Source organism: Cuculus canorus, chromosome 3, assembly GCF_017976375.1.
Source record: "Cuculus canorus isolate bCucCan1 chromosome 3, bCucCan1.pri, whole genome shotgun sequence".
NCBI classification, from domain to species: Eukaryota; Metazoa; Chordata; class Aves; order Cuculiformes; family Cuculidae; genus Cuculus; species Cuculus canorus.
In genome coordinates, this window is record NC_071403.1 from 31,819,866 (window position 1) to 31,835,947 (window position 16,082).

General features: G+C 36.5%; 1 protein-coding gene and 1 long non-coding RNA gene across 9 annotated transcripts in view; one reads left to right on the forward strand and one right to left on the reverse strand.

Moving 5' to 3' along the window:
* LOC128851607 (uncharacterized) overlaps window positions 1–15,445 on the forward strand; it is a 21,191-nt gene extending 5,746 nt beyond the window's left edge. For both annotated transcript variants that reach the window (XR_008448959.1, XR_008448960.1), the window contains exons 2-4: window positions 1,791–1,904; window positions 14,696–14,823; window positions 15,309–15,445. This is a non-coding gene — a long non-coding RNA (uncharacterized LOC128851607). The remainder of the gene's footprint in view (window positions 1–1,790; window positions 1,905–14,695; window positions 14,824–15,308) is intronic.
* AK9 (adenylate kinase 9) overlaps window positions 1–16,082 on the reverse strand; it is a 67,527-nt gene that overhangs the window by 4,482 nt on the left and 46,963 nt on the right. For 6 of the 7 annotated variants that reach the window (XM_054061149.1, XM_054061148.1, XM_054061144.1 and 3 more), the window contains 9 exons: window positions 15,231–15,450; window positions 13,765–13,827; window positions 12,934–13,149; window positions 10,606–10,824; window positions 7,746–7,959; window positions 6,592–6,793; window positions 5,334–5,480; window positions 1,772–1,992; window positions 341–537 (listed from right to left, as the gene is read on the reverse strand). In XM_054061149.1, the coding sequence (XP_053917124.1) occupies window positions 341–537; window positions 1,772–1,992; window positions 5,334–5,480; window positions 6,592–6,793; window positions 7,746–7,959; window positions 10,606–10,824; window positions 12,934–13,149; window positions 13,765–13,827; window positions 15,231–15,450 (1,699 nt within the window). The remainder of the gene's footprint in view (window positions 1–340; window positions 538–1,771; window positions 1,993–5,333; window positions 5,481–6,591; window positions 6,794–7,745; window positions 7,960–10,605; window positions 10,825–12,933; window positions 13,150–13,764; window positions 13,828–15,230; window positions 15,451–16,082) is intronic. The other variant, XM_054061146.1, reaches the window with a different exon arrangement.

Genomic DNA, 16,082 nt, shown 5'->3' on the forward strand with positions numbered 1-16,082 from the left:
TTCCAGCCTACTCTCAGTTAAGTCATGAATATCTGCCCAACATCCACCACTATCCATTGATATCATTAGCGAGTCTCTACTGCCAGTGTGCTCAAAACAGGAGGAGGAAGGAGGAAAAGCTTGCTTTGAAATTAATGTTTGACTTATGACAATGGATTTTGCTGCATTTTGTGTGCCTAGACGTTTGACAGCAGAAGTATACAGAACAAAAGCTTCAACACCAACTACACTAGTCTAATTCAGATTACATCTTGCTTCTTTCTGTATGAAATCAAAGAATCTAAGCAACAATATTCCCTTTTCCCATAATCCCCTCCCAACCTGTTGTTTTGACACTCACGTCCAGTTCTTCCTGTGAAGCCATCTTGTAATAGTGTCCTCGAAATTCTGCAGCAAATTGCAATGATGACGTTACAGAGCAGTCAACCAATTCACCCTTGTCTGCAAGACTGACAGGACAGTACTGTCCAAACTCCCCCAGCCGATATTGCAGCTCTTCAGGAGTGATACATAAATCAGCAATGCTGGCTGCTTTTCCTGTTTATAAAGGCCATTAATGATAATATTTTATTAATGAAAGACAGAAACATCAAACATTTCTATTCAGAAACGGTACAGTTTGGAAGATGTTATAATTCATTATGTCTAAATGATATGAAATAATGAGACTTAAAATAGCAGGTTTTAGAGATTGATATTGAAATGAAGTTGCAACACATTTTACCAATTAATTTAAGAATTATTTTCTATCATTTAAGAAATATAACAGTTATTAATGTGGGAAACTTTGCATGCTTAACTTGTTAATCTGTTTTTCCTGGGGCAGTTTAATTATGATTTATTGGTTTACTCCCTTATGTTGCTAAGGAACATTTCAGCTATAATTCTGTTTCTTTACATTGGTGAAAAAGAGCACAAGGTGTGATGAAAGCCTTCCATTTATTCATCCAGATCTTGCAAATGCTAGAGTCTATCTGGATGAAACATATTCAAAATCTTTAATAAAATATCATATAAACCCAAAACTATTTAAAAACTGTGCTTTTCAAGCTTGATGTGAAAAACTGAGATGTTTTTAGAATATTTTTTGGCTTATGACTGTAATTTTTAAGAAGGGTGCAGCCACAGAACTGTGAAAGGTAAAACTGAAAGCTGAATATAAGATAAGGAAGTCTGTTTGCTCTTCAGAGAAATTCTAGTTAAACTGAACAGGCATATTTAAAAGGTATATTTAATCCTGACCAATACTGACACACAAAAATTCAAGTCGGAACTGTGCCAATTTTGACTAAAGCGGTTTTCCTCTCACAGCACAGAAATTAACTCAAATGACATACTGCATATTTAACCTTAATTTTGAATTTATAATTAATATTGTTCCCCTCCTTTCCGCTTCCTCCACTGACACTTAAGTGATGCTGCAAGTCAGAGTTCCCCTTGTATACTTTGGGGTACCCTGTGTGATTTTTCACCCAGAGTTGAAGAATCTGCCATGGACCATGAAACCTCTGATCTCTTACCACTGTATTCTATTATTCTGTTCTTTGGAGGACTGTGTTGTAGTTGGTTTTGGTTTTGCTCTCTTCAAGAGAGCTCTTCAAGTTCTCTGCATATGAGATTAAAGAATTTGAGGATATGTATGTGCCCAAGAATTAGCTTCAACCAAAGCAAGCTGAAGTTGGAATGCACCCGTATTGAAATGTATTGCCCGTTACGTGGCAGCTACTCAAAGAAATTAATCTTATTGTTAGAAACTTTGTTTTTCTTTTACCTTCTCTTATTCTTTCCAGGTATATCTGGATTTCTTTAACAACCACTTGAACTTCCTGCAGTACTTTGTTCCAGATCCACCACTTGCTCCGACAAGCATCAATCACACACCAGTTCTGATGCTCCTTCTTATAGTAAGTCCTGATTGCATCAATTTGCTGTTTATAGCAGGAATTTTTAATAGCTAGAATCTGTGAGCTGTCATGTTCAGGATAGGGTGGTCTGAAGACACGGAAAAATAAGACTGATTAAGTGTGAAGATTAGGTCATTTTATTAAATTTCAGGTGTAAAATCTAGTTCATTTTAAAGTCCTTTATACAAAACCCTTATTTGACACTGTGGAACATATTTGAGAAATACCACTTATTAAGAATATTACCAGTTATGTATGAAAAGCAGCATTGGTATGATCAGACAATTAATTTCAGAAATAAAGAACAAAACTTTTGCTATTTATGTCCAAAATGTAACTAACTCAATGATTTTGGAAAGGACTTGCAATGTATCAGCATATATTAACAGATGCACACCACCAACACATTATTAAATGGTACCCTACACAAAATGCTATGAGGCTTTTAAAATGAAAGTAAATGTTTATCAAAAAACAGGCTTAATTTTGAATTATGCTGTTGTTTGAATTCAAGAAGTAACCATAATCCTTGGCTATATTTTGAAAACCGCCTCTCATATTTACATGTACATAAATGAAAATAATCTCTGACCTCTAAAAATATTATGTGAGATCAGAGGAGATGTTTTGACTACAACATAGAAGCATTTCCTGTTCTGATTCATAACTTAAATGATGCAAAATACCCCACAAACTTCGGTTGTAGTAGGCTTGATTTCTCTGTAAATTGTACCTTTCAGAAATATCTGATATTGCACATTTGGTTTGCAATTAAGCCTATGAAATGTAATTAGTTTGGTATTTCAAATGAAAAGTTTAAAGTAAATACTTTCAAAAATACAGCATTAATTAATATTTTTTTTGCAATGCAAATTGTGTTTAGGCTTTCAGTATACAATTAAACATTGTACTGGTTACTTGATAAAAAGAAAGAGACAAAATGAAAGAGACATGCAATAATGTTCTAGCATATCTGGGACTTCTTAGAAACACTTCTGTTAATGAGAAGCAGGCTCTAATGCAATTTAATTTTAAGGTGAATGTTCTGTTCTTTTTAAGTCTCTGTTTATAAACTACTTACTGCTTTTTCTCAAAAACAACAAACAGCTCTTTAAACAGAGTATCTATCTCCTGAGAAAAACAAAGAAGGGAGCAAGCTGAATGGAAAGGTTTAGATAAGTAACTCATGAATTTTATACGTTATCAAAATATACGTTGTTTCCATCTTTTAAACAGAACTCAAATAAACACTTAAAGGAGAGCTTCTTAGATGAAGTATCAATTTCTCTTCTGATGATAATAATTGAATTGATGAATAATAAACTTCAGCTGCACAGTGAACTAATAACTTTTCTGGTGTACGTGCTCATTAACACCAATTAAACTAAGCAGTGGGTGCACAGCAGTGCATATCAGTGACCTCAGTCATGCAGTCAGAGGATCTGGCCAGGGCATGCCACAAAATCCTCTGCCCTCTTCTATCACTGTTTATGGTCTACAGAAATCAAAGCATTAGAATATAGAGGGAATGGTCCCCATGTGTTTTCATATGTAGCATTTGGAGACAGCTGGGTTGGGCTCCAGCGTAGAAACAGCATCTGTGGGTACAGCACCGAGGCGTGTGAATATCAACAGACCAGGAGAAGGCTGAGGTACTTAACAACTTTTTTTGCCTCAGTTTTCACTGTTAACCGCTCTTCTCACCCCTCCTGGGTCATGGGACAACAAGATGGTGACCAGTGGGCTAAGCCCCCTCCCATTGTACAGGAGAATCGGGTTTGTGACCACCTGAGGAACCTGAACATATATAAGTCTATGCGACCTGATGAGATGCATCCCAGAGTACTGAGGGAATTGGTCGATGTGGTTGCCAAGCCACTCTCTATGATATTTGAAAAGTCATGGCAGTCAGGAGAAGTCCCTGGTGACTGGAAGAAGGGTAATGTGCCCATTTTTAAAAAGGGTAGAAAAGATAACCCTGAGAACTACCGACCTGTCAGCCTCACCTCTGCGCCTGGGAAGATCATGGAACAGATCCTCCTAGAAGCTATGCTAAAACACATGGAGGGCAGGGAGATGATTAATGGCAGCCAGCATGGCTTCACCAGGGGCAAGCCCTGTATGACCAACTTAGTGGCTGTCTATGATGGGGTAACCACAGCAGTGGACACAGGTAGTAAACCAATGGATGTGATCTATCTGGACTTCTGACGCAGTCCCCCACAACATCCTTCTCTCTAAATTGGGGAGATATGAATTTGATGGGTGGACAGTTCAGTGGATAAGAAACTGGTTGGATGGTCATATTCAGAGAGTAGTGGTCAATGGTGCAAAGTCCAGACGGAGATTTGTGACAGGTGGTGTCCCTCAGGAGTCCATACTGGGACAAGTGCTGTTTAATGTCTTCATCAATGACATAGACAGTGAGATCAAGTGCACCCTCAGCAAGTCTGCAGATGACACCAAGCTGAGTGGTGCCATTGCCACACCGGAAGGATGGGATGTCATCCAGAGGGACCAGGACAGACTGGAGAAGTGGGCCTGTGAGAACCTCATGAGGTTCAACAAGGCCAAGTGCAAGGTCCTGCACCTGAGTAGGGGCAATCCCTGATTTCAATACAGGATGAGGGATGATGCAATTAAGAGCGGCCCTGCAGAGATGACTTGGGGGTGCTGGTCGATGAGAAGCTCAACATGAGCCAGCCAGCAATGTGCGCTCGCAACCCAGAAGGCCAACTGTATCCTGGGTTGAATCAAAAAAAGCGCGGCCAGCAGGTCGAGGGAGGGGATTCTGCCCCTCTATTCCTCTCTTGGGAGACCTCATCTGGAAGTATTGTGTCCAGTTCTGGAATCCTTAACATAAGAAGGATATGGAACTGTTGGAACGGGTCCAGAGGAGGGCTACAAAGATGATCAGAGGGCTGGAGCACCTAAGCTATGAGGACAGGCTGAGACAGTTGGGCTTATTCAGCCTGGAGAAGACAAGGCTCCGAGGAGATCTTATAGCGACCTTCCAGTACCTGAAGGGGCTGCAGGAAAGCTGGGAAGGGACTGTTTACAAAGGCTTGTAGTGATAGGACTAGGGGCAATGGGTATAAACTGGAGAGGGGCAGATTTAAACTAGACATAAGGAAGAATTTCTTCACCATGAGAGTGATGAGGCACTGGCACAGGTTGCCCAGGGAAGCTGTGGCTGCCCCATCCCTGGAGGTGTTCAAGGCCAGGTTGGATGGGGCTCTGGGCAGCCTGATCTAGTGGGAGGTGTCCCTGCCCATGGCAGGAGGGTTGGAATTGGATGGGCTTTAAGGTCCCTTCCAACCCAAACTATTCTATGATTCTATGATTCTATATTCCTACATTTCTATGATTCTATGAATAGAGAAATTACAATATCACGTCAATAAAAATATTGTCAGGGAACATCACTACCTGTTCATGCTTTCCTTATCCAACAGTGCTCTTCTGAACACTTCCTTTGCATCCATATCTAATTCAAAGATTTTCACTGGAATTATCCTAGCTGATTTCAAGAGGTTTACTTGTTTTTTTGTTACAGGATATCCATCAATTACAACTCTGCATACAAACAGAAACAGAAACAGTTTTCCTAAAAATGATGTTCTCAATAGAGGCAAAAGTCTACACCCATGCCACAAAGTCATCAGTGCCCTGACTGCATAGATATAGTCTTCACTCCTAAGTATTTGCAATCAAATTAAAAAAGAAAAACAAAATAAACCAACAAAAAACAACCAACAAGTACAATAAAAGAGTGAAGGAAATACAGAAAAGGGCAAAAGGTATAGGAATGACTTATAAAAATTGTGGACTTCAAAACTCTGACACATCAGTTACTCAGAAATTATTTTAACTATGGGAAATCTCCATTTGGACTGGGGGAAGTTTTCAAAGTGAAAAGTAAAATGATTTAGAGTACTTGAAGAATTTTCTTAATCATATTGAAGAAGAAATGTTTCACGTATTAGGCAATACTGAGGCAAAATATACTGAAAAATATTCCAGTATTTAAAATGAAAGAAAAATTTAAAGAATTCTGATCTCAGGCTCAAATAATTTTCAGACATTTTCAGACAAAATGCCTTTCCCTGTAACAATTCTTTTTGTGGAGAGGAGTCATGAAAACACAATCATGAAGCATTTTAAGACTGCCCATTTTGGAAGGTGTTTCGGTGGTGGAGAAAGAGCCTAGAAAATCACGATCACATATGAATGAGGTGGAAAGACTGATGGGTTTCATTTCCTCCTTAATAACTTCAGTTGTTAAGAATACCAGAAAAAACCTTGAGTACTTAACTCTTTTGCATGACCAAAGAAAATCAGATGCATTCAAGTTGGCACTGGAGTTGGTAGAAGAGAGATAAAATGGTAGTTCTCAAAGGACAGTAGAAAATATTGGCTCATTGACTGGAAAAAAGGTAACTTCCATAAAGCATATTTCTTGGATTTACTGGAATATACTTACTTGAAAATCGCAGAAAATTATGCTTCAGTCTGGTTTCCCAGAGTAATGTGAAGAACCTAATTTTGGACAGATTATTTTCTTAATGCATAAACCACTGATGTGTTTTAGTGAAATTGTTTTACAGTGATTACATGAGAATTATTTCCTATGAAGGGACTGGCATGTCTTAAAAAAAACAAACCCCAAACCAACCAAGACTCTTACCCGGTGGTATTACACACGTGATTCATCAGAGCCACATCTAGAGCCTGGATGGCCAGTTCGTCAGGTACAGTCAGTCCTTTGTGAAGATGCCACTTTAATGTCAGTGCCAACTCACTCTCCGGCTGATTGTTTAACACGAACCGTATGGCATCTCCCATACTCAGGCACAGTAACCCACATACGCTTGCAAATTTCTTGGCAACTGTAAAACATTTTGATTTCAACACACAGCTTTATATAAGCAACATCACTACATAGCAGTTTGTTAAAGTATGTCCTTAGTCTTAGAAGCTAACTGCTCAGCTCATTCCCTGAGTAATTTCCAATGCATAATCTCTTTAAGCAGGTACCTAACCCTGCTTTGGACCCTAAGGGGCCCAAAACTTTGCCTATGTGCAAAGGAAGCCCAGTTCGCCAACAGCATTCAATTCAGCACAAAACTCAGCAGCAACAGTCAATATTATTAAAAAATATCTTAGAAAATGTGCTGTCACTGCTGCCTCTTTTACAGAGCAGCCTAGTAGTTACATGTTTTATCCAGAATATGGGAAATATGGCTAAAATTTCCTCGTCAATATGAGATTATTTGAACCTGTCTCTCCTTTTTCTAACACCTTCTAACCATTAAGCTATGGTGTAAGCTCAGTTTCTTCCTCCTCCAGTTAAAGGCAGAGACCTGTGGATTGAAAGAGTCATGGGGGAGGATGGAGGAGGGAGAAAAATGGAAATCTTGGGTTTTCAATCTAGAAGTTAAGGAACAGGCTGGAGAATGTGGAGTTTTGGGTTCTCGTTCTTGATCCTAGGAATATTTCTTCCTTTTACATTAGATCATGTTGACTGGAAGAAATAAGAAACAATTAGAAAATATTCAGAAGCACTACAAGGGGTATAAATAGTGTAAGTTTAGATTTTCTAAGTGCTGGTCCAGGTCACTAATTTCTTAATAAGCTGGGATAAAATTCAGATGGACAATGCTTAAGTATCTGACTATAAAATGAGATATTAGAGAATATAACTAAAATGATTCTGAGCCTAGCAAGAAAAGCAGGAAGGTAAACAGTATCCATGCTTTATGACTTTTTAATAGCAGTAATGACAGATACAGCTTCAATCATTAGATGAGGTTTTGCTTTATAGATAATATTGGCTCCTACCTGTAGTCTTTCCAGATTTTGGAGGTCCCACAATTGCAATCTTAACTGGCACAGATGGTTTAGGTTTTGGCTGACAAATATATTTGATGGGATTTTTCATAAATGTTTCTCTATTTTTTTTACTTGAAAAAAAATAAATATATTGTCGATGTATTACAGGAAAGACTGTGTTTTCATCTCTTTGTCGTGGCTTCATTACATCTCCTTCACTTAGCTGTAGCATATGTAAAACAGGAAGCAGTTGATTAGGTTTGACAAAGCCTCCTCTCTCTCCATGCTACAGGAAAGGCTTTATAGGCAAGTAGAGAAGTACCAACTGTATGAAACAAACCATCAAGGCATTCTGAAATTCATACATATGGACACAATACATATGCAATTCTTGTGCAGAAAGATGAAGTAAACATTGAAGAAAGAATATTCACTGTTTCCAGTAGGTGGTACCGTAACACTTTCTGTCCATCAAGACAGTGTAGTCAAACAGGTATAGCATAATACTTTTTCTAATATTCACAGTACAAAGAAAATAAATTTATTCCTCTGTGAATTAAATCTACTTATCTGCCTGAGAGTAGAAGATATGCTGAGAATATAGTATTCAGCAGAATTCACGTAGAAATGAAGAAAACGGAAAAGAATATCAATATTTACATTACGCTAAAGTGTAAAATCACAATAAGGCATGCCAAAAATGCTTTTGGTAAAATACATACACTGCTCATGAAATCTTTTAAACACATCAGACAGCCCACTAGAACATTTATAGTGTTGGTGGATCATTGAGATGTAAGAGGGAGCACTAATGGCAGAAATGGACATTGTAGAAATGCTCAATTAATTCCCTCCACCACTATTCACTATGGAAGAACTTAGTCACATCCCTTTTGCAGACTTTCTTGGAAAAACTGCTCTAAAGTGTCAATAAAAGATGTTTTAGAATAAACTGTTGACACTTGTAGAAAAAATTGCCCAGATCAGATGGCATTCACTTTATAGTTCCAAAGAGACTCAGAAGTGTTACTGAATTATGTACAACCTATTGTTTAGGTTGGCTTTCCTTCCACAAAAAAAGGAAGGTGGAGAAGAAAAGTTTACATTTTTTGAGAAGGCCTTCAGGATAGATTCCCTTTTGTAGAGGGAAATCATACCTCACAAATCTATTAGTATTCCTTAAAGGAGTTCAGTAAATACACAAGTAAGTTGGTCTGGTTGCTACAGTAAGAGATGGACTGTTCTACTGCATAGCATTACGTTGCCAGACCCTTCTCCAATCCTTAGGTTCCTATTCTTGCATCAAGACATTTCAGTGTGCTTGCTTGCAATTTATAAGATGTCAGGAGTATATCTGTGGATCTGCTCCCATTCCTCCCTCAGCTTATAATTTTTATTCTCTGCTTATCTAAGCAGTTGCATAACTACCTCCCTCCACGCCAAATTTAATCTAGAAGTAATTGGGATATACTCTACCTGCCTTTCTATAAAAAAACTCTAGTCCTTAATCAATTTCATCATTTCTATTATCTACTAAAATGCTCTCAAAATGATCCTATTTTTCTTTCACTATTGCCAGCACGTACATTTCCACTGTCAGCACACCACTTTGATTTTATCTAATAGCTTTCTATGACTTCTTTCTTCTAATTGAATTGTACTTTTCAGTTGGTAAAAGAACACTATACAGGATAAACGAATCAATTGAAGAAATGGAATGACAAAAATGTAGTGAAATCTAGCAGAACAAAGTGCAAGGTCTAACATTTAGGGACTAACAAGAAATTCATATATAAGCTTTCGTTCAGTAGTTGGAAATGACGGAAGAGATTAAATATCTACTTCTATTAATATGTCCTTAGATTAATGGATGCCAATTTGATGCAGCCATGGAAAATATAATTCTAATCCTAAAATATTTCAAGTATTTTGATTATATAAAGCTATAATAAGAGCTGATCTGTATGCATTTCTGATTGCCAAGGTTAAAATAAGATAAACATGATCTAGAACTGGTGAAGATCCAAACCAATGACTATACAAAAATGAGTAAAAGTTACTTGATTAATTAGCCATAAAATGAAGGCCAAAGTATGTTACTTCAGGAACTTCCTGCTTTCTGTATTTTGTTCAATGGTATTTTTTAATCAATCCTCCATTTTATTTTTGTTTTACTCACAATCCAATCTGCTTTTAATTCTAGCATTAAAACAAAAAAAAATTGTGTGCTACATTTCACTTGCAACCTATAAAGCTGTATCAGCTTACTTTTGGGGATAGACATGAGTACTTTCTGACCTCTGCTTTCCACATGTCTAGTAAAATACTATGGAATTATTTGTTGCTCTTCAAAATGCGTAAATTTTGACAACACAGAATTAATTGCTGATAAATTACATACATTTAACATATGTAGGTTTACTTTTTTACCACTGCTACAGCTGGTGGCCACCTCTGTGGCTTTTTATAAATTCAAACTCTAAAACCTTTAAGTTTCATTTTACTGCTTCTGGGAGGCTTTGAGACCTTCTCTGTTGTCCTGGTTTTTGTGGATCATTAAGAATTAGGCATTCCTTTCTGATTTGCTGCCACCTGTACTTCCGTCGCTAATGCTAATTTAAGAGATTTTACCAAATGTCTCTCAGTCTTAAATTTAATGGCAACACTGGAAAGACTAACACCTTTTATTATCAATGCTTGCTGTATTTTGTGTATATTCAGTGGTGTAGTTTTGATTCAGTAATGTAGTTTTCAACAAGTATTTCTGGTATTAATTGCTACTGTCTGATTTTATTATTTTTTTTTTTGTAAAATATATTTTTTAAGTGTTACGTCTTGAAAATATTCCTCAGCTGTTTAAGAACATTACCTTGACTGGATCCCACTGACCAAAAGAACTTGGAAATTTATATGAGAAAGCTAGCATCTTCTGTGCAAGTGGCAAACTTATTGGGTAACATTTCTCAAAAATGCTTCCACGATTTTCCATTAGAGAATTCAGCTTGCTATGTATTTGGTAGCGTACGATGTGAGGCTTCCGTCTTCCATCGATCTCAATTTGTGGTATCAAAAAATTTTTAAGTTCTTCCTGGTTAATGAAAACATAGTGAAATGTTAGAATCATAAACACAATCAGATTTTCAATAATGACTGACAGCAAGATTTTCTGTGAACTATCAAAGGTTTCTTAAGCACGTTCTCAGTCTGTGTAAATCTGCAAAATTTGACTCGAGATAAGAATTGGTCTTCCTCCCCACTGCAGTATAAATTACCCCACTGATATTATGTATCACACATTTTCCTTAAAAAAGGACAATCTGACAGTTAACTTTGATGAATCTACTATGATAAAGCTAAAGACTGAGAAGTAACTTTCATTAGAAAAATAATCAAATATCATTCTTTTGCTACTCCAAACAATTTAGAGTGGCTTATTTAGTTACTCTTTAAAAATACTGCTGCTCTGGTGACTTATTATTGCTCATCTTATTCAACTAAAGTATAAAAAGAATCCATTTTCCACAGTTTTTTCTAGCAACTTAATAGTGCTACAAGTGCTACTGTGTTTTAATGTCATCATTCAGTTTTCCATAAAAGACCAAGATTCCACAACGTCAAATAGGACTCACAATTAAAGAATGAGACAACAATGAAGAAGATTCTTGAATTATTAATTGGAATTAGTAGGTTACTTAAAGTTATTTATAAAGGCATAGACATTCTTGAAATGAAAGAAATAATGGAAAAATATTGAGTAAGCTGTAACTAGTGGTTTTTAGATTCCCTAATCCAAATATTTAATTATTTTATACTATACTACTGCTGCGTAATTCCTCAATTTACATACAATATCTATATAGATTCACAGTGTCATAAGCAGAACTCAATATAGTAATGAATACTAAGATATTAGTCGCCTCTCTTGCCACTGAGAATTATGTACTTTTTGAAACAGAAGTTGCTGACTGTCTTAGTTGTTTGTTGCTTGTCTGATCAAATTTTTCATCAGTTTACTAATGCAAAAAAGCAATACTCTCCCAACTGACAGTGAGGAAACTGCTCTAAGAACTATAGTATTGGGCTAGCTTTTACTTGAAACATTGTACTTTTCACATAAAGGGCTAAGGTGGTTACAAAGATTTCTTGTTTACTGTCTCTTGTGGGCCTTATCCTAAATTCATTCCAATTCTGTTTTGCAAATTTAGTTTATACTTAGAAAAATGAAATTACCTTCAAGCTTCATTCAGAACCCCTGAAATTATTCTTGCAATTATCACTAGGATACAGGATTATATGCATTTAATAGTTCAGTAGAATAATGACATTTCATGTTCACTTTTGAAAGTTGAATGTACTTTCAATTTACCTCCTTCCAAAATTAATGGAAAGGTGAATCTTGAGCACAAAACATTAATCTTTTCCACACATCTTATGCTTCCTTGTAGTGCAAGATTGTTTATTGTGAGTTTATTCTCACCTCATCTGACATTTAATCCATTAACTATTAAAATAAAGTAAGCATGGAATTTAGGGTGTCACATTTATGGTGTAAATGTTGCATTAATTTTGCAAATTTAACATCTATGTCTTGGCTATCTCTGTAAATTTTCTCTCTGTTCAGTGGGCAGAATTTCTTCTAAATGGTGATTAGTGTCCTCCTGAAATAAGATACCTAGTATATAGTAAACAAACAGCAACAATCTACTTACTGCCTTAGATAGGGCATTAACTTGCAGATACATAAAACTGGGTGAGGTTACCTCACAATAGGTAGTTGCAACGATTTCAAGAAAATTATGTTAATAAGAACTCTGTAAAACTTAAAGAGTTGTCTAATAAAAAATTTGCCTTAAAATTATTTTGAAATAATTTTCATATATTCATGACTCTCTAGTTTGGTTACTTGCAGGAAATAACCTATCAAAAAGGAAATAAGGACCTCCAGACTGGGTAGATCTACTAAAAAGTTTCCTTTGGGTTTTTTCCCCCAAAATATTTATCTTATAGAATATATACTTTTTGAAGTACATACATTTTCACTACAGCCTTTGTCTGGCTCACATATTTAGATCATGAGTACAGCAGCATGATTGTTTAAGCACTGTAGCTCCTCAATTTGACAGCTAACATAAAACCGAAAACTCTTCTTGCATCATGCAATCACATAATTTAACAAAATACGCAGCGGAATTGGTACCTGTACACCTTGTAACTGCTCTATTTCTGAATAAAAGTTTCTTGTGATTTCATTTTGCATGCGGTCAATAGCATCAGTCTCCTGTTCTTCTTCAGCCTCCTCTTCTGCTTCTTCTTCTACTTCTAGAAACTCTTCTTCAAGTATAGCTTCAATATCCTGATTTTCATTCTCATCTTCCTCTTCAGTGACTTCAGAATGCTCCTTCTTTGCTAAAGCCTATAAAGATAAAATATTTTATTGATTATGCCACTGATATGGATATTTTGAAGGAATAAATGGTATTCTTGAATTTCAGAAGAAAATACAGAGGTTGATCGATACTGATGCATAGTGCATCAGTGAAGCATTGTACCAGTTCCAAGGGTGCTTAAAAATCTGAGGTGCTACACTGCTATTTTGATAAGAGTATTTTTTTCATACATGATATAGTAGTTTGGCAGGACTTTGTTATAACTGAGCTTATTAGCTGAAAGTGTAGTTGACAGAATTTCATGAGTGGTCAGGTAGTACATTAATGCACTTAAAAACATGCTTTGTAACCAAGTTTGGGCAGAAATCCTGGTACAACCCTGTTCTGGATCAACCATGAATTACATGTGCCTAATTGCAGTTTGTGGGGCTACTGTTTTGCTTACAAATTAGATACATTAAACACATTCATAAGAATTTTGCTGAATTTAACCACATTATTTTTGAAAGTAGATGCTTCTGACAGTCTATCACCTTTTTAGTATTCTACACTGAGCTGAAAATTGTCACTAAAAGCTCTCGAAATTTCTAAGATATGAATGCAAAAACTTCTATTTAAAATTTATTATCTTGTTCTATTACCTCCTGTTTCTTTTTGTTTTGTTCTGCTACAAGTTCTTCCCTTCTTCTTGCAATCTTCTCATCCTGTTAGTGAAAAAAAAAATATAAGAAGACAATGATATTTACTAATAAAAGCTCTCCTCTGAAAACCGGCAATGTGACCTAGAATCAATGCTGTTCTTTCCACCCTAAAACTGTTTTGAGTTGCTTCTAATGTTAAGAAATACTGTCTCTGAAGCTTGAAATTTTTCAGTCCTCTCCACTTGGTGAACATGTAAGTACATTTTAGTAAAACTAATTTGGCAGCTTCTCATATTGAGATTAATGGGGAAAAAAGTGATTCTGATCACACTGAAAATATTATATTTTTATTGGTAAGCTACACAGAGTTTCTAAACTTATAGGTGGTTCCTGACATTTGGCAAAGGGGTGAGTGAGCATAATATTAAATGTATGGTGTTCCCTATTGCCTGTTTAAAAGCTGCCCAGTTTTTACCAATAGAAATATAGTTCCCCATACCTACTCAGTAGATATATGTGAGATACCTGTGGCAAACACCTAACTCACAAGTAATACACAGAAGCATTCTACTTAAGGCCAGTGGGGTTGAGGGGGATTCAGCCTGCAATTACTGTTCTTGCACACTGTAAGGCTGTCGCCTGAACAGAGATAAACAAACTGAGTGTGTCAACATACAGACAACAGTGCAATTTTGGAAATTCATGTCAACTCAAAGTGAAGTGGCCCGGATACCACAGCATTCTAAGCAGAGCTGCAAGAAACTCTGCACAAACTGATTTTCTCTACTCTTGTGACTAAACTCCAGTGTTCCTGAATGACACAGCACTGCAAGTGTACTACTCATTGCTCTCAGTATCCTTGTGCCAGCTTCTTTCAATGGAGAAGAGAATTCTAAGGTAGTATTCAACTGCTCTGTCTGCTTTTTTTCAGACTCCTTGTATGTCCCTCCAGTTTTAGTAACAAAAGAAGGGATAACGATGCATCCAGCAATGCTGCATTCACACAGCACCACCTGCCTGACTTGCTCACCAACTTGATGGTATGGAAAAATACTCAAGGTGAGAGATGCAGATCAACTCAATAGCCTGTGCTCAGGGAATCCAGGATGCAACAACAGTACTGTGGATGAGCTGTGTGTTTGATTTTTTATGGCCATATTTACTCTCTCCACCTAGCTGCCCTTTGTCCGTGGCTTTCCAGATGTCTGGCATTCTGTTAGACCGTTTTCTTGGGCTGTGAGATATCTGAACTCCTGCATGAATTAATTGCACAGAGAAGGAAAGGAGCCCTAACTCTTTTTAGTTCCTGTGGTAAATCTAGGAATACTGTGAATGTGTGGCGCTGTGTCTCCTGGTTCCCACATCTGTTTCTCTGTGTGCTCTTCACGGCTTCGGAAGTCTTAGAATCTGTGTTCAGACCTATACTGCAGAAATTACAAAAAAGGTAGGCAGGACTGAAAACTTACCCTTATTTTTGCTTTCAGGTCTTTCACTTTCTTTTTATTTTGCATTTTCTTATGCTGTCTTTCTTTCCATTTTTCCAGACGTGGAGGAAGAAGACGGTCAAGAACATCACTTTCTTCTACTTGAATAAAAACTGCAACATCAGGACAGAGACCTCGTGTTGACAAATACTGGGCTTCATCTAAATTACGAGGGAAACCGTCCAGTATGAATCCTGTGGACCTAATTGGAAAATAAGATATTTATCACTTCACAATGTAGTTTAAAGTACAACACAGTGAAAAGTTAATTAATTTGAAAAAAAAAAAAAAAAGCCAAAACACTCCCTTATTAAACGTATAAAGAGTAAACTTAGAAAACAGTTTCAGGTATTATCTTTTGACAACGTAAAACTGATACTTCACTATGTATTTTAATTGGTGTATGAACAAATGTATTTCTTCTGAGGTTTTAATGTGCAGAGATTCATTATTTAAAATTCAAAAAACCCCAAATAAATTGTGTCCTCAGTATTGCTTGTGCGACCCTAAAGCAGTACTTCTAGCCTTTGCTTTCAAAAAATACAAGATGCCTCAAATGTTATTCAGCAGCATTCACCACAGAAAGCTTGTTGCCTGAAAATTTATTTTTCAGAAACGCCTGACAATTTCTTCTTTACCATAGGATGAGAACTTTGCTACTCAGCATGACCTCCCACAGACAGCAGAAACAGTTCAGATACGTCATGAAAACTCTATGTCTAGTTGGAGATCTTACAGTCTCAAATCAGATGAGTAGTTCTCTAAAGCTGAATGTTGTGTTAACAAGAAGTTAATATTTCTTTTTATTACTTTAGACTTCAGTAGCATACATCG